A 26,155-nucleotide genomic window follows, 5' to 3' on the forward strand; every position below is an offset into this window, starting at 1 on the left:
AAACTGGAATTCTAGATTTAGTTAGACTGATTGCATGAAAGATAAATTACACTTCTTTAAAAAAGCCAACCTGAACAAATCTGTTATTGAATCCAGTTGCTAAGGACGTAAGAAACTGAATGCTTACATTACTCCTATCTTCGATATTTCTGGAAAAATCTAGACTCTCATACAGCTACAAATAAGAAATACAGTACTAAATTATGAAACCTTACTCAATTTTATGGTGGGATTTACTATACGTGGAAAGAACTGATTTGTTGGAGAGTTAGATGAATACAGAAAATTATGCACAGTTAAGCCAAAGATCTTTCAAAAGTTGCTTCAATTAGTTCTCTTTTGCTAAGATGAAATGAAAATAAAAGGCAGATGTAAAACCTGCAGCCACATGATATTATTTACATCACAGCAATAGCAGTAATATGCCATTGGTTCTCCTGAATGTGACCACATGCTTTGTTTTACACTAAGGAAATCAGATATGGAAAAGCCAAATGCTGCTTTTAAAATATTACCATGAAGTTAAGAGCCAGGCCAGCACATCTATTTGAGAACGTTGTAATCAGCAAGCTCATAAAGAAAAGGTTTCCTCTCTGCCCTTTTCACAACAACTAACACTCTTGATATCTGAGTCATATTTTTGGAGCCTCTCAAACTATCATGACTCAGGTGCTTTATCATCCTAGGCTGACCAACTTGGCACTTTAAGGTTGCCATAGTCAGGTCAGTCAGAAAGTCTGCATGTTTCAACTTGTTTGGGAAACTATTTTTTGGAACACAATTTTTAAAATCTCAGAAAGAATCTTTTAAATATCACGCCTTCATCAAACATACACTTTCTCAGTTCCCATATTGTGCTGCTTTTTGGTTCATTATATGATCACTCCACAACTTGTTCTGTGATTATAGCCTATCCTCCAGTAACCTGAAAGCTGCCTTAAGGCCAGGGGTGAAGCCACATACTAATCTGAATACTTAACATCAACCATCACAGCATCTCCTATGAAATAAGCCGGCATTCAAAGATGTGTTGATGGCCTGTGCAGGGGTTGGAAAGTAACATAAATACAGGCAGTAGGCCTCAGGGCCTGCAATACAATATGAGTAGTGGACACTGGAGCAAACTAGAGAATTTGTGCTCCTTATAAAGCAGCAGTTGCTACTTGGTTCAGTCCTGTAGTGGGCCAAGCAAAGATTCGGGCCTAACGTTGCCAGATTTTCTAATTTTTCAACAGAAACTAGAAATTTGGATTTTTATATGAGGTCACCCAATTTTTAAATGTTGATTGCAAACCCTATATGGGCTAAAGGAAACCCATCTGTGAACCCTGCAGGCAACCAGTTCTCAACCTCCTGCTGTATAATGGCAGCCTTCTTCTGGGCCTCGGACCCCTCCTGCCTCATTCACAAGCTCCTCTTCCTCCTCCTGCCACTCACTCACAGAAAGAGACTTTCTTCGTACTCCTTCTAGATGTCCTTTTTCTCTCCTCTGAACCACCATAATACTTTGCTTATAGCCTTTGATTGTGCTAGCCTATGTTGTTTTATACCTGTTATCTGTATAATCTGTGCCTCTCATAAAAAATAAATTCCTTAAGTTACTTCTTATCCTATATAATAAAAGGCTAACATGCAAATTTTCCCCTCAATCAGGAGTTCAACCAGGAGTTTGACCAGGGGGAGGGGCCAGTCAGCCAACTGCCTATGGCCCCTACCCACTGCCAACCCCACCCTCAATTGGCCCCCCTCACCCTGATCAGGGCAGGAGTTGGCCAACCACCATGGCTCCACCCCCTGGCCAGCCCCGCCTCCTATTGCCCCCCCCCAGTTGGGGGTGGGGCAGGCTGGACCCCACCTGTGCACGAATTCATGCACCAGGCCTCTAGTTATTCTAATAATATCATTGGTTGAATTCTGTGTCAGACGCTGCTAAGCATCTTACATATATTAAACACATTGTTTGCGGGTAGTTTTTATCGCGTGCTAACAGGTGGCACAGGCCATTTTTGCTAATTTTTTGCGCAAATGGCAACGTTCAGTAAAATTACAATAACTTTAGTTTACGTATTTATACGTTACCCGAATTCTACCGCGTCTATAAAAAACGTATTAATACGTGTCCCGCGCTCTACTACCAGTCAACGTAAAACGTATAAGTAAAACGTATAAATAAGTTCCCCGCATACAATGTGTTAATTCAGTGGTTGGCAAACTGCGGCTCGCGAGCCACATGCGGCTCTTTGGCCCCTTGAGTGTGACCACGAAGTTTCAATCGCACTGTACGTGCACGCCCACACGTGGTATTTTGTAGAAGAGCCACACTCAAGGGGCCGCAGTCTGCTGACCACTGTATTAACTCATCTACCCTTTAAAAGAACACTAAAGAACGGTATTATTATTACTATTTTACAGATGAGGAAACTGGAGATAGGAGTATTTCTAATTAATTCCCAGGCCTCAGAACTAGTAAGTGAAAGAGCCAGCACTTGCAGAGAGTTCTATGTTTGCCTTTAAATGTCCTATAATTCCTTGCACACAGTGAGCACTTCATTAATATTTGTTGAATTGATTGTTGAAAAACAGAAGTTTATATTTCATTTAAAAGACATTATTTCTTAAGGAGCATGGAGAAAAAATTTTGATGAGTTAACGGTTTGCAGAAGGAGTGAAAAATAAAAATAACGTGAATATTCACTATGAATATTTGTGGGTCAGCAGATTAGAGCCCATTCATCAACTGAATAGATACGCCGGGTTTATCCAAGATATTTTTCAGTGTATTTATTCAAAAAGAATTCCAATCCAAAAATAATATCCATAAAATAATTTGCCAAGTTAGCATTTCTGGCTTGAAAATTCAATGTGCAATTCTGGTTTTAGTTAGAAATGAGAAAATGCCAAAAGGAAATTAAATAAAAGCTTGAAGATATTCTTTATTTTGCATGCAAGAAGCATTCGTCATTTCTTTTCAACAACTAGGATGTCATATTTCTGTTTCCCCATCCAATGGGAGTCCCAAAATGCAGTTTTCTCTTTCCTTTTAATTAATGTTTCACATAAAAATATATAATCTCATTAGGTAACAACTAAGTAATGTAATGGTTCCCCTGTTACTATTTTCTAAATATTTTATCAGAACCATAAATGTGCACTCTGAAAATGTGATTTAAATGACAATGACAGAATCTAACCATAGTCATACTTTATTTAAAGTCCTAATGGCTAAACAAATCTCTAAATTCTCAGTTTCTCATTCAAGAATAGCATTTGATACCATGAAAAAGACATTTTCTGCCGAAACCGGTTTGGCTCAGTGGATAGAGCGTCGGCCTGCGGACTGAAGGGTCCCAGGTTCGATTCCGGTCAAGGGCATGTACCTGGGTTGCAGGCATATCCCCAGTGGGAGATGTGCAGGAGACAGCTGATCGATGTTTCTCTCTCATCGATGTTTCTAACTCTCTATCTCTCTCCCTTTCTCTCTGTAAAAAATCAATAAAATATATTTTAAAAAAAAGAAAAAGACATTTTCTATCTTTAGGACCATTATTCAGCTTTCAAATCTCAGCTGCCATTGAAATCTAACAACAATAAAAAAATTTAAAAAATCAGCTGTAACACAAGGATATTCCCCATCTTGGCTTCCTTCTTTTGAGAAATGGCACCCACTAACATAAATAAACTAGCAATGTAGTTAGTGTTGATGTTCAAGGGTACATTTGGATGGGGACAGAGATTCCAATTCTCTATTTTCCAAGAACTCTGACCCCAGTCCAGAAATCAGTGGTTTCCATCACCACCACTACTGCTGCGTAAATGGCTCAGAAGCAGCTGTGCCTGGCCCTTAGACACATAACCTAAGGAGGCTAAGCTGACTCCATAAAGATTTGCCAGTGACCAAACTTTCTTCAGAACATTTTTAAAAACTGCTCTTTCCCCTGAGATAGTTTAAATTGGCCCAAAGACAAATCGCTAACCTTCAATTGATAGCTTGGATAAAAGATTCACTATAAAGCAGAATTATTACCTATAGGCTACTAATGTTTAAATCTTTTTAAGAACAAAGAAAATTACATGCATGTAAGATGTACAGAAAATGATTTGGTGAGATGTTTCTAAAACTGGTAGAGGGTCAGTAAAAATAACAAGAGACCAGCCATTTTCTCTTCAGGTGAAAACTGCTATCCAAGGCCAAACTAGATCCCAAGAAGTACTGAAATATAGTGGGGGTGGGGGAGAGGGAATAATTTTACTTTTCCAAAGCTGCTATTATTCTTCTAGTTTTCTACACATCCTACCAGCTTTGTAAAAGAATATTTGAGGGAACTATTGAGAGAGGAAACACATACATTTCAAAATACTCATAGGAGAGTAGACATCAACCTGGTGAGCTTCACTACTTGATGTTTCATTAAAGGAGCTAAAGAATGTGTCAGAATAAGGGACAGTGGCTACCAGTGCTAATACCTAGAACTAGAGGAATAAAGAGAAACATGGCTCTCAAAATACTAATAAGTGCTACATCGACTTTCTTCCCTCTCCTCCCTCCTGATCACAATCAAGAATGGGCTTAGCCCTAGCTGGTTTGGCTCAGTGGATAGAGCATTGGCCCATGGAATGAAGGGTCACAGGTTCGATTCCAGTCAAGGGCATGTATCTTGATCCCTAGCCCCAGCTGGGGCACATACGGGAAGCAACCAATTGATGTGACTCTCTCACATCGATGTTTCCCTCTTTTTGTCTCTCCCCCTCCCTTCCACTCTCTCTATAAATCAATGGGAAAATATCCTCGAGTGAGGATTAATAACAACAAAAGGAATTAGCTTAAATCTTAAGAAATAATAATATTTGCTCAGTAACTCCATCCCAGCAAATTACCAACTGAAATAAAAATGAATAGAGAGAAATCACCAAAGGAAAATACACACTATAATAGAAATTACTATCGCTGCAGTTGTGGTCATGGAAGGATAAGCAACTGGGAAGAAGGAAAAGCAATGGAGAAGAAACCTCTTTGTTAACAAGTGGACTGCTAAATGTGAACTAGCTTTAGCACACATAAACCTGAGTGGTCCACGCACTCTTGAGTATGATATACCTGATCATTCTGATGTCCAAGTCCTGGAGAAAAGCTGAACGTTGTTGGGGAGGCAGAAGAGAATTCTTGGAGCTTTGTATCTATTTCAGCAAGCTGCTGATGCTGGGTGACTGCCAGTGTATATCCTTCGCCTGGGACCAGCCAGACAGACAGATCACCCTAGAAGGAAAAAATGGTCACCACATCATTCCCATGCTATATTTTTTCCCAAAATATAATATACTTTTCAGACTGCTACTTCAATGCTCAGAATGTCATCCAAAAAAAATTTTTTAAGAAAACAAAATAAAACAAAAGCACAGAATTAACACTGGCATAGTAAAAGAAAAAATTAAATAGCTTATGATTTCATTATCTGCTAACTCTGTGTAAAGTATCTCCATAAATTACCCTTTGTAGGATTTTTGCCCTGTGGAATAAATCTCTTAGCCTCACAGTCTGATTCTCATTGCATGCTCATTTCTCCACTTTGTGAAAGTGGTTGTAATATGATGAAGAGGGAGAAATCATGTTTATCCTATAATGGACATGGTATTTTCAAAATTTGTCCCTGAAAAGTAACATAGGACCTATAAACTCAGTTGTTTGGATTTTATGAATTTAACTGGCCATCTAACTCATTCAACTAACATTATAGTTTCATAATAGATTAAGACCTATTCATAACAATTCAAAAATCTCATACTGAAGAATATATCTACACTAATAAAAGAGAAACATGCAAATTGGTGTCACTCTGCTATGCCCGCCAGCCAATCAGGACAAGTATGCAAATTTACCCAACAAATATGCCAGTTAATTTGCATACACAGGCGCAGAGCGAAGACTGAAGGCTCTGGCCAGAGTGAAGACTGAAGACTGAAGACTAAAGATTGAAGATTGAAGACTGAAGACTGAAGAGGCTTGGTTACTCCACTGCGGGTGTGGCCGCAGCGGAGAAGCCAAGCCTTGCTGCAGCCGCAGCGGAGAAGCCAAGCCTTGCTGCAGCCGCAGCGGAGAAGCCAAGCCTTGCTGCAGCCGCAGCGGAGAAGCCAAGCCTTGCTGCAGCCGCAGCGGAGAAGCCAAGCCTTGCTGCAGCCGCAGCGGAGAAGCCAAGCCTTGCTGCAGCCGCAGCGGAGAAGCCAAGCCTTGCTGCAGCTGCAGCGGAGAAGCCAAGCCTTGCTGCAGCCGCAGCGGAGAAGCCAAGCCTTGCTGCAGCCGCAGCGGAGAAGCCAAGCCTCACTGCAGCCGGAGGGGAGAAGCCCAGCCTCGAGGCTTGGCTTCTCCGCTGTGGCCGGACCAAAGGCGTGGGTCCTGGGTGCCAGAGGAAAACCGGTGCTGGCAGCCAAGTGGAAGGAAGGCTCATTACACGAACCTTCGTGCAACGGGCTTCTAGTATGCATATATGCACAACCCATGGACACAGACAATAGTATGAGGAAGGGCTGGGGTGGAGGGGGGACAAAAAGGAAGAAAATGGAGACATCTGTAATGTTGTCAATAATTTTCTTAAGAATCTCATACTGAATGCCTATTCTGTGTCGGCATTACACTGGTGATTCAACATGAATCTCACAAGGTTCTGCCTTCAAGGAGTTAATAGTCTCTTGGCAGCAAAGATTTTAACAAGGTATGAAGCTCGCCAGTAAGCCCAGGGCACCTTGGGAACAAGAGAGGGTCAACTACCCTGTTAGCTGGACAGGAAGGGACAAAGTGGTTGGAAAAGGCTTCCTGGCAGAAATAATCAAACTTAATCATATCTTAATAAAAGAAACAACATGCACTTTAAAACTGCAGCTGGTGAGGGCAAGATTAGAGGCATAAAACCCAGTTAGGAAGCAAACTTCATAATCTAAAACAAAAGTGCTAAGTGCCTGAACTAAGGAATGTCTCCTGGGAGTGCAGAATATCAGACAGACAGACTCCAGAAAAACTTAGGAAGTAGAATTTACAGATGCTAGAGATAATGTGATGGAAGGGTAAAGGAAGGAGGAAGGATCAAGGATAAACACTAACTTCCTGATATTGTCAACGAGGGGGATGTTAATCATATTGACCAAACTAGGGAACACAGATGTGTTAGGTTTGAGACGGTAAATGATGAATTCTGTTTGGGACCTTTTGATATTCACAGATATCCATAGATTGTGTTAGGTAAACAGATGTCTGAAGTTCAAGGGAGAGAACTGGGTTGGAAATGAGTACTTCGGACTCACCCAGACATCTATAGTGGCTTGAAATCCTGAACCATGGGAATGGGTGAGATCACACAGGGAAGCATTTAATACAATGACAGAAGAATCATGAAGAACAGTTTTAAAATAAAGGGGCAGGTGGAGGGCAAGGAAGCTTAAGAATTTTATACCAGGACACTCATACCAGGAATCAATCCCTAGATGAAATACATGCTAAAACCTATGCAGAAAGACATAGGTTTCTGTGTCTCCCCTTGACCCTAGCATGAAATCTCCCTTCCTGTTTCAGTGAAAACAAACACTGCATGAGTCTTGGTAGGAGACACGTCCTCACCAGACACTCCTTCTCCCTGCCCACTGGCATCAAGAAGACAAGCAAGTGACCTGGATTCAGCCAAACGGAAGTGAATACCCTGGACCTTGACTCTGAGGGAGAAAGAGAGATGCGAAGGTGCAGGGAAATCGGAGGAGTGATAGGGGACGCAGTAGCAGTGAGGCCAGTGTTGGCAGCAGTGAAGATGACAGCAGTGACCAACCCTTGGGAGTGTCTTGGACTATGGTGCAGCTTGAAGCAGCCTGTTTCTGAGGAGTTTCTATGGCCTTGTTTCTGGCTACTTTGATATCGGTGTGGTTTACAAACCTGGTTCTCTGAATTTCCATGAGTCTGTGAACTACCCAAGCCTCCCAATAAATTCAGTTTCTGTTTTGGGTTTGTTTTTGTTTTTTTAACCAAAGTCCATCTCTGTTTCTTGTAACCCAGAACAGTGACTGATACATTTTTTCCAAGTTATTTGTAATATAGAATATAGGCAAAAAGCCTAAATGTCTAAAAATAAGGGAAGAGTCGATTGTAGTATATCCATACAATAATATGATACAGTAATAAACATTTTAAATACACTTGGAAATTGGCACATGAAAGTCATACAGAGTTATTTTAAAAATAGTATCACCTAGCTGCTCACAAGTAAGAAACCCTGGTTAATTTTTCCAAAATAAAAGTGATATAAATACTGTGTTACTTAAATGAGAAATAATAAAGTACCACCAAAAAGTAAAATTATGGAATCACAATGACTAAATATTGGTTAATAAATTTTAAATTCTTGTCTGAATGGAATTCTTTTTAATGACACTGGAGGTAAAAGAACACGTCAGATTAACTTCAACAGAAATATAAATGCTCCATTCATTATGCAGTTGCAGAAGGAAATTATATGTAACATGTAGTAGATGTTACAGTGTTTTTCTGTCTGTCTAGCACCTTCTAGACACCCTTGCTATGTGTGGGAAATCTGTAGCTTTTAGGAGCTTGCCTCCCTAAGACAACCCAGAAAATGCTCTTCACCATCCTCCTTTACAGCTAGGGCCCAGGCTAGTAACCAAGGGTCCACAACCAGCCTCACCCACATGGTACTGAGTTAGATGTAATTTGAGATCTGATGCAAAACCCATTTTGCTGGGAAGATGATAGTAGAGGCATCTGGCTTTGGGAAGTGACGTTAGTTTTAAGTGTGAGTTCCCAATCCAGGAAGAAATCTCTTAAAAATTCTAAGTATCCTAGAGAGATTCAAGAGAATATTACAGCCACATAATTAAACATGCTAGTAAAAGGAACAACCAGAGGGCAAGAGTTCTGGGGAATTAAGACATAATTATCATTTTAGTCATCCTCTTTAAGTCTCATAGGTGTTTATCAGAGATGAAGTGGTGGGACACTCCATAAAGTAAAGGGCACACAGAAGAATACAGCAGGTTTGAGGAATGACATGAAATTTGGTGCCGTCTGAGAATACAGTAGATGGGTCTCCTCTTCAACGTGTTCCTAAAGTCTTCTGCGGCACTTCGTATCTTCCTCTTCAGAATCTCTTTTTCAACATATGCCATTATCTACCTGGCTTTATAGAATTTCTGTATAAAATGTCTATCTCTCATGCCAGAGAATAAGATAGAACCCTCTTTCTCCTTAGAGGACTTGCAGAAAAAAACTCTCAGAAAATATTAGTTCAAAAAACAATAAGTAGGCCCTGGCCAGGTGGATCGGTTGGTTGGAGTGTCTTCCCTTACACCAAAAGGTTGTAGGTTCAATTCCTGGTCAGGGCACATACCCAGGTAGCGGGTTTGATCCCAGGTCAAATAAAGGAACAGGAGGCAACAAATTGATGTTTCTCCTTTCTCTCTCTCTCTCTCTCTCTCTCTCTCTCTCTCTCTCTCTCTCTCTCTCTCTCCTCCTCTCTCTCTCTCTTTCTCTGTCTCTTCCTTTTCTTCCTTCGCTCTCTCCCTCCTTTCCTCTCTCTCTAAAATCAATGAACATTGAGGATAAAAATAAATCTCAAAAGAGGGCTAAGTTACTAAATAGCAGAAATAAAGGAACAGACATGATTGAAAATCCAACTTAGAAAACTGTAAAATGAGTTCATATGAGCAAAATGACAAAAAAGATAAAGATTATAAAAAAAATGTTATAAGACCTGGAAGAGAGATCCAGAGGTTCTATACCCATCTGTGACAGACACTTGTACACTAACCTGATGATCCCCTTTTCCAGTTTTCTTCCTTGCCTTCCTCTGCTACAAAAAAGAGAGAGTGAAATAACTGCATCCCAGCAACTCAGCAAACAAATGGCTTTGTGACACAGCTGGGCCAATAACACATAGGTGAAATCCTGAGGACACTGCACCTCCCCAAATGAACAGGCAAAGCCTCAGCAGAGTGCCTCTTATGAGGATCTGGGAGCAAGAGAAGCAGACTTGGCCAAGGCCAAGGAAACAGAGCCAAGCAAGGACTGGTCTCAGCTGAAGACCTGCTGACCCCTGGGGAAGCTCTGGAGGACAAAGTGCACCACAGAGCTGATCTCACCTTGAGTGAGAGCACAGGGTTAGGGAGGATGGATGCACAGACAGGTGCCAGGTAAAAGGGATCTGAGCAGGGTGCTAGCAGCATTCACTACATTACGTCTCTATTCAACGTAGGGGAACAAAAACTAGATGACAAAGCTAAGAGCTTCGAGGAACAAAGAACAACATATTTGTTTGTACAAGTAAAGAATATTGCTATAAGTTTAGTATGCAAGCAAGTGCAAATGCTGAGCCACTGCACTCCTTATGTGACTTGCCAGGGCCCTATAAATACTGGCACTTGCACCCTGAATTTCATGCTGTTCGCTCCCCCGAACTCATGAGGGAACTGAACGCTCCAAGTTAACTGTCAGGAGCAGGACAGTGTTCTTCAGGTTTACTAAAGACTACACTGAAATATCATGGAGCCAGTTTGGGGAGAATAGGAAATGTCCAAAATAACAGGATACAGAGCAAAACATTATACACCATCAGTACTAAGCCCATTACATCACAGGCAGAGTTATTATTGTGATAACCAATGTGTAGTAACTTTTATAATGACATAAAATAATCCTTTGGAAGTCAATAATGAATTGACTAAGAATAAATTTGAAAATGTCAATACAAATAAATCTATAAATAAGATTTTTTAAAGTCAGAAAATATTATCTCATAATCTTAAAAATGATTATGAATGTATACTAATAGGTCAATAACATGATTAAAAAATATATATATATATTAAGAAATGTAGAGGTCACTGACTCTCAGAGTTTACATACCTCAGAACTGGACAGCCCCGAATCTCGGTCATCTAAGTCCTTCAGAAGTTCAACCAGCCTTTTCTTCTCTCTGTCGATCATAACCTCTGGTTTCCCTGAATTCTTGGCCAACTACAGAATGTATTAATGAAACATATTAAAAACTCAAAGAACTTCATAGTTCAGGAAAATAAAAATGAAACCTGAGGTTACTACAGTATAGACACACAAAGTAAAATTCATGAGATTAGGCATTTTCATTTGCCAATTAATTTTATTTTATGTCAAATTTTTGGTATAGGTCTGTTCTCCAAGCAAAGATATGTCCACTATAAGTAAGCCCTCATGTTAACCTTTTAACAAATGTTTTATTTATAAAATAAAACACAAGCAATTTTCTCACCTCTCTTTATATTATATCAATGCAAAAAACATATTTGCTGGGGCATTCATTTCTGGTTTTTGGAATAAATGTGATGAGTAGGAGAGGATAAGATAAAATTAAATAGAAAATAGTAAAGTACTGGTTCATAAAACTGTTCTTTCAATCACATATGCTGTTTAGATCATATACATGTATCACAGTCAAAAAAAATATTTAAAGACACTAAACATAACTATTTCCATTACCACAACTCATTTAGTCCACATTCTGGCTTCTAAATTTCTAAATACATACCTCAATGTTTCGCTTAATAAAATCCTGGCTGTGTTTACCCCTGAGCTCAATCTTTTCTGTATTTGAGAGGGGGTTCTTTTCTGCTTTGATCAATGACTCATTTCTTTCCACATCACAGGTAAAATCTAATATTAAAAAGTTCAAAATTTTTCATAATTATAATTGTCATTATGCTAAAATTTTACCTTAAGCATATATAAGAAGTAAACACACATTAGAAGAACTTCTAATTTCCAAATCCAGAAACCTAATATATAGAGATTTATTCTTAAAAAGATAAATGTGCTATATAATTTACAATGAAGTTCTCATAAAATTTCTGTTATTCATTACCATGTATCAAACTGCTTGCTGTTGATTCCTTTGGAATCATGGGGAATATGAAAAGAACCATGATTCATATAAAGGAGAAAGTTCTGATGTTATGGGAATTTTAAAATAAATTTTACTTTAGTCTTTATATGAAAGAGAACTTTCCCTGAAAAACTAGATTCTTTATTAATTTGCCATCACCCTCTCAGAGCAATCAACTTTTTGTTCAAACCTGTCTTTTAAGCAAGATCTGGGCATAAGTGTCCTGGGTGTTCTGCAGCCTATCATCACAAACTCCTGAAGCCCATCCTACTTTGTCAGTTTTCTCAACCATTAAACAGAGGCTGAAGTCAGCCTCTGAGTTATTCATATCCTGAGTGCTTAAAACAAGGGTAAGAAAAATGCTTATGCACTATTATTCCCTTTATCAAACACTGGAGGCCCGATGTGTGACATTCATGCACTCAGTGGGGACAGGGGGAGTCCCTCAGCCTGGCCTGCGCCCTTTTGCAATCCAGGAGCCCTCGAGGGATGTCTGACTAATGGCCATAAGTCGGACATCCTTAGCACTGCCGTGGAGGCAGGCCACTGTGCTCGCCAACCATCAGCCTGGCTTGTGGCTGAGCAGTGCTCCCCCGTGGGAGTGCAATGACCACCAGGAGGCAGCTCCTGCATTGAGTGTCTGCCCCCTGGTAGTCAGTAAGCATCATAGCCATTTGGTCGATTTGCATTTTACCCTTTTATTATATAGGACTAGAGGCCCAGTGCACGGGTGGATTCCCTCAGCCTGGCCTGTGCCCTCTTGAAATCCAGGATCCCTCAGGGGATGTCGGAGAGCTGGTTTCTGCCCAATCCCCACAGGCCAGGCTGAGGGACCCCACTGGTGCAAGAATGCTTTAAAACTATGCATTAGTTTAAGAAGGAGAGTCTTCTTAAATGACAAGTGGAGTCCACCTTACAAAATAGGATAGATTGCCACATTCAAGTCCAAAAGGAAAAAACACCAGCCAGCAGCTCAATCCAGACAAGGTTTACTTAAAAGTTGTCTTTGTTTTACAAGAGAGGTTACCTCAATAAAAAGGATTAAGGGTATTTGTAGCTAATTATCCAAGATTTAATACAAATTTAATCATTAAACAATAAATTTTAATATCTGGAAAGAACCAGAAAAAGAATAATATCTTGGTTTTAAATTCTTTTCAAACAAAAATAAGTTTGAGTAAAATCAAGTTTTATTCAAGGTTAAGTTACAAGTTTCTAGACAAATACATCTATGCTTTATAATTGGGGTTTTATGTTCTAATCAATTATGTAATTTTTTTAAATCAACTACCAATAGTTAAAGTAGCAGTTACTGTTTTGGTGAATGGTTTCCTTAGATATAAAATATGTAACTTTTTTCCATGATCCAAGTTGTAAATAGCCTTTTAAGTTGAAATATAAGGTTCATCATACAGTTAAAGTTTCCTGTACTCTTAAATAATACAGCATTAAAATAACTCAAATTAAATATATCCAGATCTACATAAGAGTTTCTTTAAAATTTACTTTTAAAAAATTGTAGAAAACATTCCATTGTTTGGTCAAAATTATCTCACTAGATAAGTCCTCTTCTCCTCTCCATCCTGGTGGTGATCCCTGGTAGAAGCTGCCATATTCCTATAGAGACCCAACCCATACTGGGTAGGAGGAGTTGGCTGGACCAGCAGTAAGCACTAACCCAAGTTGGATCAGTTGGCCTCTAAGATTTTGGAATAGAGTCTCCTTCTCAATGACTATCCACAGAATATGATCTTGGGAATAAAAGAGAATGTCTACCACCAGGATTCTTTCCATACATTTTCTTTTTTGCTTTAGCTAGGTTTTCATTTCTTGCAGCCAGCTTTCCTTTAACTCTTTTTATATAAAATTTTAAACATCCTAAAGTAGAAAGAATTGTATAATGAATCCTCAACAACTAACTGATTAACAATGACCAATCTAGTTTCATCTAGAACCTCACCTACTTCCACCCACTTCCTGATTAAATCACATCAAATCATCTCATCTGTGGATATTTCTGTATGTAGCTAGTACTTTCCTACGACGATATGTAAAAAAAAAAAAAAAAAAATCACACAAATTCAAGCATACCTTGATTGGCATTCTGCATTCGATTTTCATATTCTTCTGGAGGTACTTGAGTATGAAACACTGAGAAAACTGTGTCTTCATGCTTACAGCGAGAAGGATCTATTGATTTTTAAAAATCATTTGTTTAATACACACAAAATAAATAAGGAATTGTGTACATAATTTTGATATCAAATCATGAGAAAAACATATATGGTGGAATTGAACAATTAAGTAAAGAGGTGGCCAATAGTGAGAGCCAGATTTCTCCCTGTTGGAGTGAAGGTTACAGAAGAACAAGGGGAAAAGGCTAGAATGATCTATTTGGTAATAAGATCAGAAACATCAGTATGGACTAATTTTTATCTTAATATAGATACAGATGGTTACAAATAGAAATATGTATAGATAGGTTATTAAACAGATAAATATTTCCTTTCTTGGAGGGCCTAGAATTAACAACTCCCTGACAAGCACACCTAACATCCAAATCTTGGTTTCCAATATTTTTCAATCAGAGGAACCAGGGTTCCTTGGAAAAATGGCTAAATCTAGGACTCAGGTAGGATATAATAGCAAATGAGTCTGGAGCATCTTCTAATGCCAGAAAGTAAGAAAGTGCTCAACAACCACAACAAAACAAAACTCAAATGATGGGGGTATATCCAAGAGACATAGGAGTCAACTGAAAGAGCTCCCAATGGCCAAAGCTGGAAAAATTTTGAGCAACAAAATAATGTGCTATAGGATTATAACACAAAGTATACAATAAATATCCATTAGTCTATACTGATATAAATAAATAAGCAGGGAGAATATACAAATCCCCCTTGCAGAATAATTCAAAATAATGTATGTGAATACTCTGCCTTCAAGGAGGTAAAGCTCAACTCCCTACTTCTTAGGTATGATCTGAGCATAGTTACTTCTTTCCAAAGAGGGCAGTATGGAAAGGAGGTAAAAATAGAGGAAGTTTACAATGAAGAAATCTGACAAACACTTCCTCAGCCAGCTGACCAAAGTTAACATCAATGGTTATAAATTATGTTGATAGGATGATGTGATGTAATGGAAAGGCACTTTCACTCTTTGGTCTTTCAAGAACATACAACCCTAGTCAAATCATGAGAAAAACATGACAAATACCAATTGCTGGAAATTCTACAAAATACCTGGACAGTCCTCAAAACTACCAAGGTCATCAAAAACAAGGAGGAAAGCCTGAGAAAGCACATAGTAAGAGAAGCCTAAGGAGACATGAGGAGTAAATGAAATATGGTATCCGGGATGAGATCATGGAACAGGAAAAGGACACTAGGTAAAAACTAAATGTCTGAATCAAGTATAGACTTAAGTTAATAATATGTCAATACACACAGCTTATCTCACTTATAAATGTAGATGCAAAAATTCTGAATAAATCAGCCATTCAAATGTGGTACTGAATTAAAAGAAGAATTCTCCATAACCAAGAAATACTGACCCAGGAATAAAAGATTCATTAAGTATTTAAACCTATTAATTTTAAAACATTAAATAAGTTTGTCAAGTAAGAAAAACTTTAGGATAATTTAAATAGGTATTGAAATGCATTCAATAAATTTCAACACTGACTCCTTTTAAAGTTCTCAGAATATGAATAATTGTTCTAATTATTGAAAAGAACACCAATAACCCCAATAAAAGTGAACACCAGAGAAGAGAGAATTAGGAAAGAGAAAAGAGAGCAAAAATTATATCAAGAAAAGAAAAAAAGGTAAGAGGTGAAATAACAACAGACCCCACAGAAATACAAAGGATTGTAAAAAAAAAAATACTATGAACAACTGTATTCCAACAAAATGAACAACCTAGACGAAATGGACATATTCCTAGAAAAATACAATCTTCCAAAACTCAATCAGGAAGAATCAAAAAATCTGAATAGGCCTATAATTATGGAAGAAATTGAAGCAATAATCAAAAAACTTTCATCAAACAAAAGCCCTGATCTGGACAGCTTCACAGGGGAGTTTTACCAAACATTCAAAGACCTAAAACCTGCCCTTCTCAGATTATTCCAAAAAATTCAAGAGGAAGGCATACTTCCAAGCTCTTTCAATGAAGCCAGCATTACCCTAATCCCAAAACCAGATAAAGACACTGCAAAGAAAGAGACTTATAGGCCAAAATCCCTGATGAACATAGATGCTAAAATCCTCAACAAAATTCTAGCAAATCAGATCCAGCATTACATTAGAAAGATCAGACACCATGATCAAGAGGGACTTATTCCAGGAATGCAAGGCTGGTACCATATCTGCAAATCAATAAATGTTATACATCACTTAAACAAATTGAGAGGGAAAAAATCACATAATCATATCAATTGATGCAGAAAAAAGGATTCAACAAAAATTTAACACTCTTTCTTTTTTCTTTTTTTTTTTTCTTTTTTCTGGAAATTCCAAGGGTTTGGCTACCTATAACCAGGAAATATAGAAAAAGACCAAATATAAGTTACAACATTGCAGGTAAATTTAGTATAATAATAGCGTATGTTCTTTGGAGCCTAAAAGAGAGAAAAGGAAAAGAAAGATGTTAGTGGAAGAGCTAAAATAAGAGATTGGAGTTTCATCAAAACACTCTTCCCCCAGGTAATACCCACAACTAGATTAATAAATTTATCAATGTTGAATGGGTGCTGTTGTGCCCAGATTTCAAGATTCCCAAGGGCCCACCAGGGAGCCAGCGAGTCCGATGCAAAAGCAAAGAGTCCTTCATTTCAAGCTAGCTTGAGCTCCCCGTCCACCACACTCACCGACACAACGGCAAGCCAAGTGGCCGAGAGAGAGAAAACTCTGTGTGGAGAGAGGTTTTATAGGGGGTTGGGGTAAGGGGAGGAGAAAGGACTGTGGGCCCTGCCGATTGGTCAGGCGCAAGTCGGTGTCTTGTTACACAGGATGTGGTCATATCTATGGCGACTTCCCTTGATTGTCATTGGTTAGTTTAAAGAAGTCCTGGGTGTGGCTAGCAGAGGCTTGGCTTCTGGGAAGAAGCCTTGCTGAGCACATGGCCAAGGTAAGATGGAGGGCATAGCCCTTACCCTGGGGCAAGATGGAGGGTGTAGCCCTTACCCTGGGGCAAGGTGGAGGGCGTAGTCCTCGCCCTTTCATTCCCCCCTTTGTCTTGGAACTTCCGGCTCAATCATGAGAAGGACTGCATTTCTATTCCACCATTGCTAGAGGCCCATACTGGGCACACAGAACTATCAACTGAACTATAACAAATGGTCCGGTGGAAGGGAAAGAAACCATTTTAGATTTAACAACTTCTATTGAAATAGGATTTTTCTTCTTAAAATTCCTCCATGGCTATCAAAAAGCCAAATCAAGATTAATTTATCTACTGTCCTGATGTCTGCATAAACACAACAAGAATGGTAACTGACTATCTTTGCTGGATTTCATGGTTGAACCTTAATGTGCCCCGTAGGGCCAGGAAGCCAAGCCATCCAGCTGCCATCAGGCCTGCCTGCAGTATCTGCTGAGTTAGGTGAATCCCTCACCTGTAGCAACTCCACCTGAGCCCACGCTCCAGGCTTTAAGGCCCATCTCAGTAGCCTTCCTACTTGTTGCAGCCCAGAGTGTGTGGGGGTTCCACAGGGACACAGAGGCATCTTTACTGCTCCCCTTCTACTCTTACTAACCGCCAGTGATGGTAGGGCATGGGCCTGACGCTCCAGCGCCAGCCATCTTCAGGGCTCCCAAGCAGGATACCAGGCTTTCTTCGTGGCATTCTTACTGGCTTCAAGTCTTTAGAGCTCAGACAGGATCAACACTCTTTCTTGATAAAAACTCTCAGCAAGGTGGAAATAGAGGGATCATACCTCAACATAATAAAAGCCTTATATGACAAACCTACAGCCAACAACATACTCAGTGGACAAAAACTAAAACCATTTCCCCTAATAACAGGTACAAGACAAGGATGCCCACTTTCACCACTCCTGTTTGACATAGTACTGGAAGTAGTAGCCATAGTGATCAGACAAGAAAAAGAAATAAAAGGTATCCAAATTAGAAAAGAAGTAAAACTGCCATTATTCACAGAAGACATGATTTTGTACATAGAAAACCCTAAAGACTCCATCAAAAAACTACTAGACTTAATAAATGCATTCAGCAACAGGATACAAAATTAACACCCAAAAATCTATGGCTTTTTATAAACCAATAATGAACTCACAGAAAAAGAAACTAAAAAAACAAACAAAACAAACAAAAAAAACCATTTACCATTGCACCAAAAAATTTAAGATAACTAGGAATAAACTTACTAAGGAGGTAAAAGACCTGTACTTGGAAAACTACAGGATGTTGAAAAAAGAGATAGAGGAAGAATAAACAAATGGAAGAACATACCATGTTCATGGATTAGTAGAATCAACATCATTAAAATGTCCATACTATCCAAAGCAAGCTATAAATTCAATGCACTCCCCATTAAAATACCAACGGCATATTTCACAGACCTAGAATGAACTCTCCAAAAATTCATCTGGAATAAAAAATAGACTCCAAATAGCTGCAGCAATCCTGAGAAAGAAGAACAAAGTAGTAGGATCTCAATACCAGATATCAAGCTGTATTACAAAGCCACTGTTCTCAAAACTGCCTGGTACTGGCACAAGAACAGACATATAGATCAATGGGATAGAATAGAGAACCCAGAAATCGACCCAAACCACTATACTCAATTAATATTTGACAAAGGAGGCAAGAACATACAATGGAGTCAAGATAGTCTCTTCAATAAATGGTATTGGGAAAATTAGACAGATACATACCAAAAAAATGAAACTAGACCACCAACTTATACCATACACAAAAATAAACTCAAAATGAATAAAGGACTTAAACATAAGACAGGAAACCATAAAAATACTAGAGAAAACCACAAGCAGCAAAATCTCAGACATATGCCGAAGCAATTTCTTCACTGATACAGCTCCTAGGGCAGGGGTGGGCAACCTTTTTGTGAGTGCATGCCAAAACCAGCAAAATTTCTGACTCAAAATTCTTCTGCGTGCCAACCCTAATTTTTTGAGAACGTGTTACGCCTACTTGATATCTCTTAAGGTGTACATATGTGAAGGACTTTAAAGAAATAATAAAATTCACTCGAGCAATAAAAACACAGTATATGATGATGAAAAATACATTTATTTTTTAATGTATACATGTACACTGATAGTCCGACAGAAAACTTTATGACTCCCTTTGATATTATCAGTGGGACTTTTCCTGCTGCATCACTGATGACAGAGATTTTTACATCAGGTTTATATTTCGTGACCTTCAGAGATATGCACAAGCTACTACTTTCATCCGTCAGGCTACTCCTATTACGAGACTTAACAAAATTCATCACTGAGAACAAAGATTCACAAGCGTATGTGGATGAAACCAAAACACTGGTCGGATCTAGGAAGGCAGGGAGAGTTAAGGCAGAGGCATAGAAATTGCTCTTCCCCTCTCTCGTCAATCCATGTCTATGGTCTTTAAGATAACTTGTTATGTAAAATTATTTATTTATCTAAGATGCACCTACACTGAATTTATCTGAAAAATAAAAAGTCGATATTAAGAAAAAAATTGTAAATGGAAGATTATAAGAGAGGGTTTCGCATGCCAGCAAAAGTTACTGGCGTGCCATGTTTGGCACGCTTGCCAGGGGTTGCCCACCCTGTCCTTGGGCAATGGAAACTAAAGAGAAAATAAATAAATAGGACCACATCAAAATAAAAAGCTTCTGCACAGCAAAAGAAACCATCAACAAAACAACAAGAAAGCCCACTGCATGGGAGAACATATTTGCCAATGTTATCACCAATAAGGGTTTAATCTCCAAAATTTATAGGGAACTCATATAACTTATCAAAAGGAAGATAAACAACCCAATTAAAAAATGGGCAATGGACCTAAATAGATACTTTCCAAAAGAAGAGTGGGGGTAAGAGATCAACCATAGGACTTGTATGCATGCATATAAGCATAACCAATGGACACAGACAGTAGGGGGCTGAGGGCATATGCTGGGAGGTGGGAGCGGCCAGGGAGAGGTCAATGGGGGGAAAAGGAGACATATGTAATACTTTAAACAATAAAGAATACAAGTTAAAAATACTGGAAGTGTGTCACTAGATTGAGAATTTAGGAAGACCACTGATAAAGTATAGGAGAAAATACATAACACTGAGAAATTAAGATGTTGGAAGTTGACCAAGGAGCACCTGTAAGTTCTTTTGAGAAGTCTGACCTTTAAGGAGAGGAAGAAAATTGAATGGTATGTTTGGGAGTAGGATGAAGAACTGAGCAGGGAGGTTTCACATGTGTGTTCCTTTGATTTGATGGCTCTTTGATTCTGTTTTTAGGATCTGAAGACTTAAGTATGGTAAACTGAAGAGAAGGAGCCAGAAAGGAGAGAGGGTGAAGCTCCAGGTGAGAGACTGAGTGATTCATGGATCAGGAGTCAGGGGCAGGGTGAAAAGAATGAGATGTTATTGACTCACCTTCTAGAAGAGCATCTAAGGGAGGTGGAGGAACACAATCAGAGTGCAGTTTAGGTACAAAAAGAAAGAATATGGAAAGGATTCCCACCTACTTGATCCATTTTCTCTGGACAGTAAGACTTCCAGAGTGAAGAGCTTACAAAAGAGAATAGGAGGTTAAATGCATAGTAACTATTTGGAATAGCTACTTTGGGGACTGCAAAAGAAATTGCTAGGCAGGACTGAGAATCCAACAGAGGTTAAAACCCAAACTTCCTTAGCTGTGTTAGCACGGTTATATAATTTTCAACCTCAGTTCTCTGCAAATCAGAGCAGAAAGAGACTACCAGATTTTCTTGGAATATTTAATCTTAACATCCAAAAGCAGCAGGAGTATCACATACTGAATTTCACAGAAAAGCACTTCAAAAGAGGTATTAACAGATTTTGAGAGGCAGGATTAATTAATATGTTGATGTTGTGTCTTTACACACACTTATAAATTTGGAAACACAAGAGGCCACAAAGACAAAAGAGTATAACCTCTATGAAAAACACCAATAACAAACATCCTATCACTGGATGTATCTGTCTCAGAGGATCGAATTCTATCTGTCCATGAGATAAATGCTAAAAATGAAGGGAAACTCATAAAAAGTTTTGATTTTCACAACATCCTCTAGAAAAACTTGGAAGTGTTTGGGGTGGGATAGACTTTTAAAATATTTCCAAAATCTCTAGAAGTGCTAATATTGTCTACTTCACAACCTCAGTAAACTTGAGGTTATTAACTCTGTGTTATAAAGTCAAAATATGATAAAAATAAATAAATTTAGTTTGGCTTTTATCTTTCTCTTGGAGTCAGTCCTCATTTGTGTTCAGTGCCTATAAATAAAATTAAATAACTCAACAGCAAATACAAATTTCTTTTTTTTTCTTTTCTTTGCTATTGGCTATTTGTGATGTGAGAAGGGGACTAGGATGTATGTTGTGCTTTAGGGGCTGGAAAACAGGTTGGAAGTGCCATTCTGACATTAGTCCAAAGTCTGTCAAGTTACTCCTAAATAAAAAATTAAGGAATGACTGAAAGAGAGAAAGAAGAATACTCATCCTAAGAATTTCTCACTTTTTTAAAGAGAAAAAATAAGAATAAAAGTAGAAAGTAGATTTGGGTATGTTTATTTATACATGTGTGTTAAAGTTCAAGTCCAAAAACGTCTGGTTCTAACATCTACAAGTGACTTCTTCAAAGTAGAATGCATTTTAACCAGATGCTGCCATCTACTGGACAACATATAAGAACTCTGCGCTTGCCTGATTTAAAAAAAGCATTCATGGAGAGACACAGGGCAAGAGATTTCTGTTTTTCTGTTTGCATCATAAGCCTGAAGAAACAGTAATACAATAAAATTGTCTCTTCATTTTGGTGAACTGGTCAAGTGTGAGCTAATCAAAATGGATGGTAACATTTGGTTCACCTCACTGTCTTTTATTCCCATTTCTTGTATATCAACCCTACTTATGTATCTTATCTGCTTCACCAGTACATAATAATCAATTTTATAAACCTTATAAATAATAAATACATATAATTTAAATGAAATGAAGGTAAACATAAATAAATCTCATTAATCTTATCTGCTTTGCCAATATGTAATAACTAAGAATTCAAAATCTAAAAATTGAAACTCAAACTCCAGCTTTCAGCTTATTAAATCCACCTAATTTCCATGTTAGAACATTAGTACTAATCTAACACGAGTGTAACTATCTATAGGGTCTATAGCAGTCATGTGACTCCAGAGATACAACAGTGAGCTCTACAGGTTTAAGGCAAATATACATGTCATGATCTTTAAAAATTAATGTATTTGATGTTCTGACTTAATTTTGAAGAAAGGGCAAAAGTTTTGCCCTCCCAGGCCAAAAGTTCACTTGGTAGTGAACTCTGACTGAAAAGGTTAAAGCCAAAAGGTTAAAGCCTTTCATTTATTGCCTCATCCATTAGCTCTACTTTCTAAAATACTGTGTTTCCCTGAAAAAAGTATACACACTTTGAATAATTATTCATCCCAATGGGTTAAATCTAAAAAGAAAGAAACATCAATTGAGCTATCAGTTGTTAAAAGTGTGCATACATTTTTGGGGGACATACGCTGAAATGCTATAGCATCCAGAACCTCATTCCTGACATTGTCCATGTTTTTTATTTGGAATAGGGGTGGAGAATCAGTTCTATGAAGGTGAATTACAGACAGACATGAAAGAAAATATAAGAAGTTTAACTTTTGGAGACAGATTATCTTCATACAAGTCTTTAGACATTTAAGTTAGTAAAAAAGCATCTATATATATAAAAGCCTAATATGCTAAGTGTCCGACCGATAGACCAGTCACTATGATGCGCAGTGACCACCAGGGGTCAGACGCTCCAACTGGTAGGTTAGCTTGCTGCTGGGATCCCGATTGGGACTGCGCAAGACGCCCTGATCAGCCCTGATTACTGGCCAGGCCAAGGGACCCCACCCATGCATGAATTCATGCACCGGACCTCTAGTTTTTATCAGAAGTGCTTTGCAGTCTTTTTTCTTAAATAATGTAGTCACTACCGAACAGCTCTCAGAGAGAGAAAAACATGTTATTCAAAAAGAAACTTTTTGAAAAAGACAATATACCTGCTCTAATAAAATGCATTACAAAGCTATAATAATAAAAACAGTGAAATACAAATATCAGTGCAGACAGAAATATTAAGACAGACTAAGAAGAATACATCACTTCTGGGGTATTCTTGCCAAAAATGCATAACCTCCATCGAATCAAGAGAAAATATCAGACAAACTTAAGTTGGAAGATATTTTATAACATAACTGACCAATACTCTCCAAACATGTCAAGATCATAAAGACAAGGAAAGACTGAGGAACTGTCACCGACTGCAGAAGACTAGGGGGACAGGATACTAAATGCAATATGGGATCCTAGATTGGATACTAGAAAGTAAAGAGGACATTTGTGGGAAAACTGATGAATTTTAAGGTCTGTATTGTAAGTAATAGTATTATACCAATGTTAATTTCTTAGTTTTGATCATTATACTATGGTTATACAAGATGCTAACATTAGGGAAAGTTGGATGAGAAGTATACTGGAGCTCTATATATTATTTTGTAACTTTTATATAATTTTAAAATTATTTCAAAATAAAAAGTGTGGGGTTTTCTTTTTTCAACAAAACAGAGACATAAAACAATGACCATTTTATTATGCCCATGATTCTGTGGGTCAGTAATTTGAGGGACACCACAGGAACCATTTTCTCTATTCCATCATGAATGGGGCCTCAGCTGGGTTGGCTGCATTCTCCTGGGATCATAGGTCTACCCTTGGCTATTCTGTAAATGGTATTTGCTAGAGAGGAAATGTCCAAAATTGTTCCTTCATTCAGATGTCTTGTGCCAGCACTAAGATAGCTGGAATAGTCAGTGTATTAGTTTCCTAGGGCTGCTGTAACAAATTACTATGGGCTGGGTGGCTGAAAACAACAGGAATTTATTCTCTCGTAGTACTGGAAGCTAGACATCTTAAATCCAAGTATTGGCAGGGCCATGCTCCCTCTGAAGTCTCTGGAAAAGAATCCTTCCTTGCCTCTTCCTAGCTTCTTGTAGCTCCAGAATCCTGGTGTTCCTTGGTTATTCCAATCTCTGCCTCTATCTTCACATGGCCTTCTTCCCTATGTCATTTTTTTTCTGTCTCTATTAGTCTTTTCTTTTTATAAGGACACCAATTATTGGATTTAGAGCCCAGTCTAGTTTAGTATAACCTCAGCTATACTAATAAAAGGATAATATGCTAATTAGACCAGAAGACCAGACATCTTCCAACCATCTGACTTCCTTCCAGACAAAGCCATGTTGGTGGGGGCCAAGGCAGAGGTGGTTAGGGGCCATGTGGCCAGCAGGGGAGGGCAGTTGGGGGCCATGAGGCCGGCAGGGGAGGGCAGTTGGGAGCCATGAGGCCAGCAGGGAAGGGCAGTTGGGGGCCATGAGACCGGCAGGGGAGGGCAGTTGGGAGCCATCAGGCCAGCAGGGAAGGGCAGTTGGGGGCCATGAGACCGGCAGGGGAGGGCAGTTGGGAGCCATGAGGCCAGCAGGGAAGGGCAGTTGGGAGCCATCAGGCCAGCAGGGAAGGGCAGTTGGGGGCCATGAGACCGGCAGGGGAGGGCAGTTGGGGACCATGAGGCCGGCAGGGAAGGGCAGTTGGGGACCATGAGGCCAACAGAGGGGGAAGTTAGGGGTCATGAGGCCAGCAGGGGGAGCAGTTGGGGGCCATGAGGCCGGCCGGAGGGCAGGTGGGGGCCATCAGGTGGGCCAGGGAGGGCAGTTGGGGACCATGAGGCCGGCCGGGGAGGGCAGTAGAAGGCCATCAGACTGGCAGGGGAGGGCAGTTGGGAGCCATCAGGCTGACAGGGGAGTGCAGTTGGGGGCCATCAGTCTGGCCGGGGAGGACAGTTGAGGGCCATCAGGTTGGCAGGGGAGCAGTTAGGCGGCGATCAAGCCAGTAGGCAGGCAAGTGGTTAGGAACCAGTGGTCCCGGATTACGAGAGGGATGTCCGACTGCCTATGCAGGATGGGGCCTAAACCAGCAGTTGGACATCCCCCGAGGGGTCCCGGATTGGTAAGGGTGCATGCCAGGCTGAGGGACCACCCGCACAAATTTCATGCTCCGGGTCTCTAGTCTTAACTAATTACATATGCAGAGATCCCATTTCCAAACAAGGTCACATTCTGAGGTTCCATGTGGACATAAATTTTGAAGGGACTACTAAGCTCACTTTAGGCAGAATTGGTCAGCATCATTCTCTCTCTGCATGAGATAGACCCAAGCAACTTCTGAGCTCTCAATGCTGGGGCAGGAAAGGAATAGACCTAAAGGAATTTCATCCACATCAAAGTCCATGCTAAAGAGTTGCAGGTTCCTGGGATTCTAAAATGTTAGACACTCCTTTTGTTAAAAAAAAAAAAAAAAAAAAAAATGGATTCCAGGATTCTCAGAGAAATCAAAGGTCCCTGCTTAGAGCCAGTCTAATGCCCAAACAATACTAGATGACCACTTATGTGATACCAGAGGCCCAGTGCATGAAACTCATGCACTCGCGGGGGTGCCTTAGCCTGGCCTGTGCCCTCTCACAGTCCAGGAGCCCTTGGGGGATGTCTGACGGATAGCTGATGCCCGCTCCTCACAGGGAGCGGGTCTAAGCCAGAAGTTGGACATCCTTAGCGCTGCCACAGAAGCTGGAGAGGCTCCCGCTACTGCTGCTGCGCTCGCCAGTTGTGAGCCCAGCTTCTGGCTGAGCGGCGCTCCCCCTGTGGGAGCGCACTGACCACCAGGGGGCAGTTCCTGCATTGAGCATCTGCCTCCTGGTGGCCAGTGCGCATCATAGCGACCAGTCATTCCACCATTCAGTCGATTTGCATATTAGTCTTTTATTATATAGGATAGGTTAAAGGATTTCAAAAGTTTCCTGCCAAAAAATACCAACAGCTTCCCAAATCCCTAAAATTTTCACCATTATATACCAGGTAAGTAAGTTAAATAGATTATATGACTCCATAATAGTTCTATATAAAAAGAAAAATAAGGAGGAGGA

General features: G+C 39.5%; 1 protein-coding gene across 2 annotated transcripts in view; it reads right to left on the reverse strand.

The window, feature by feature from the left end:
* The window catches only part of FSIP1 (fibrous sheath interacting protein 1), a 173,626-nt gene that overhangs the window by 132,942 nt on the left and 14,529 nt on the right, over positions 1–26,155 (reverse strand). For both annotated transcript variants that reach the window (XM_036296891.1, XM_036296881.1), the window contains 4 exons: positions 13,995–14,093; positions 11,550–11,674; positions 10,892–11,002; positions 5,096–5,254 (listed from right to left, as the gene is read on the reverse strand). In XM_036296891.1, the coding sequence (XP_036152784.1) occupies positions 5,096–5,254; positions 10,892–11,002; positions 11,550–11,674; positions 13,995–14,093 (494 nt within the window). The remainder of the gene's footprint in view (positions 1–5,095; positions 5,255–10,891; positions 11,003–11,549; positions 11,675–13,994; positions 14,094–26,155) is intronic.

The sequence above is a fragment of the Myotis myotis genome, unplaced genomic scaffold (assembly GCF_014108235.1).
Source record: "Myotis myotis isolate mMyoMyo1 unplaced genomic scaffold, mMyoMyo1.p scaffold_m19_p_1, whole genome shotgun sequence".
Taxonomy (NCBI): domain Eukaryota; kingdom Metazoa; phylum Chordata; class Mammalia; order Chiroptera; family Vespertilionidae; genus Myotis; species Myotis myotis.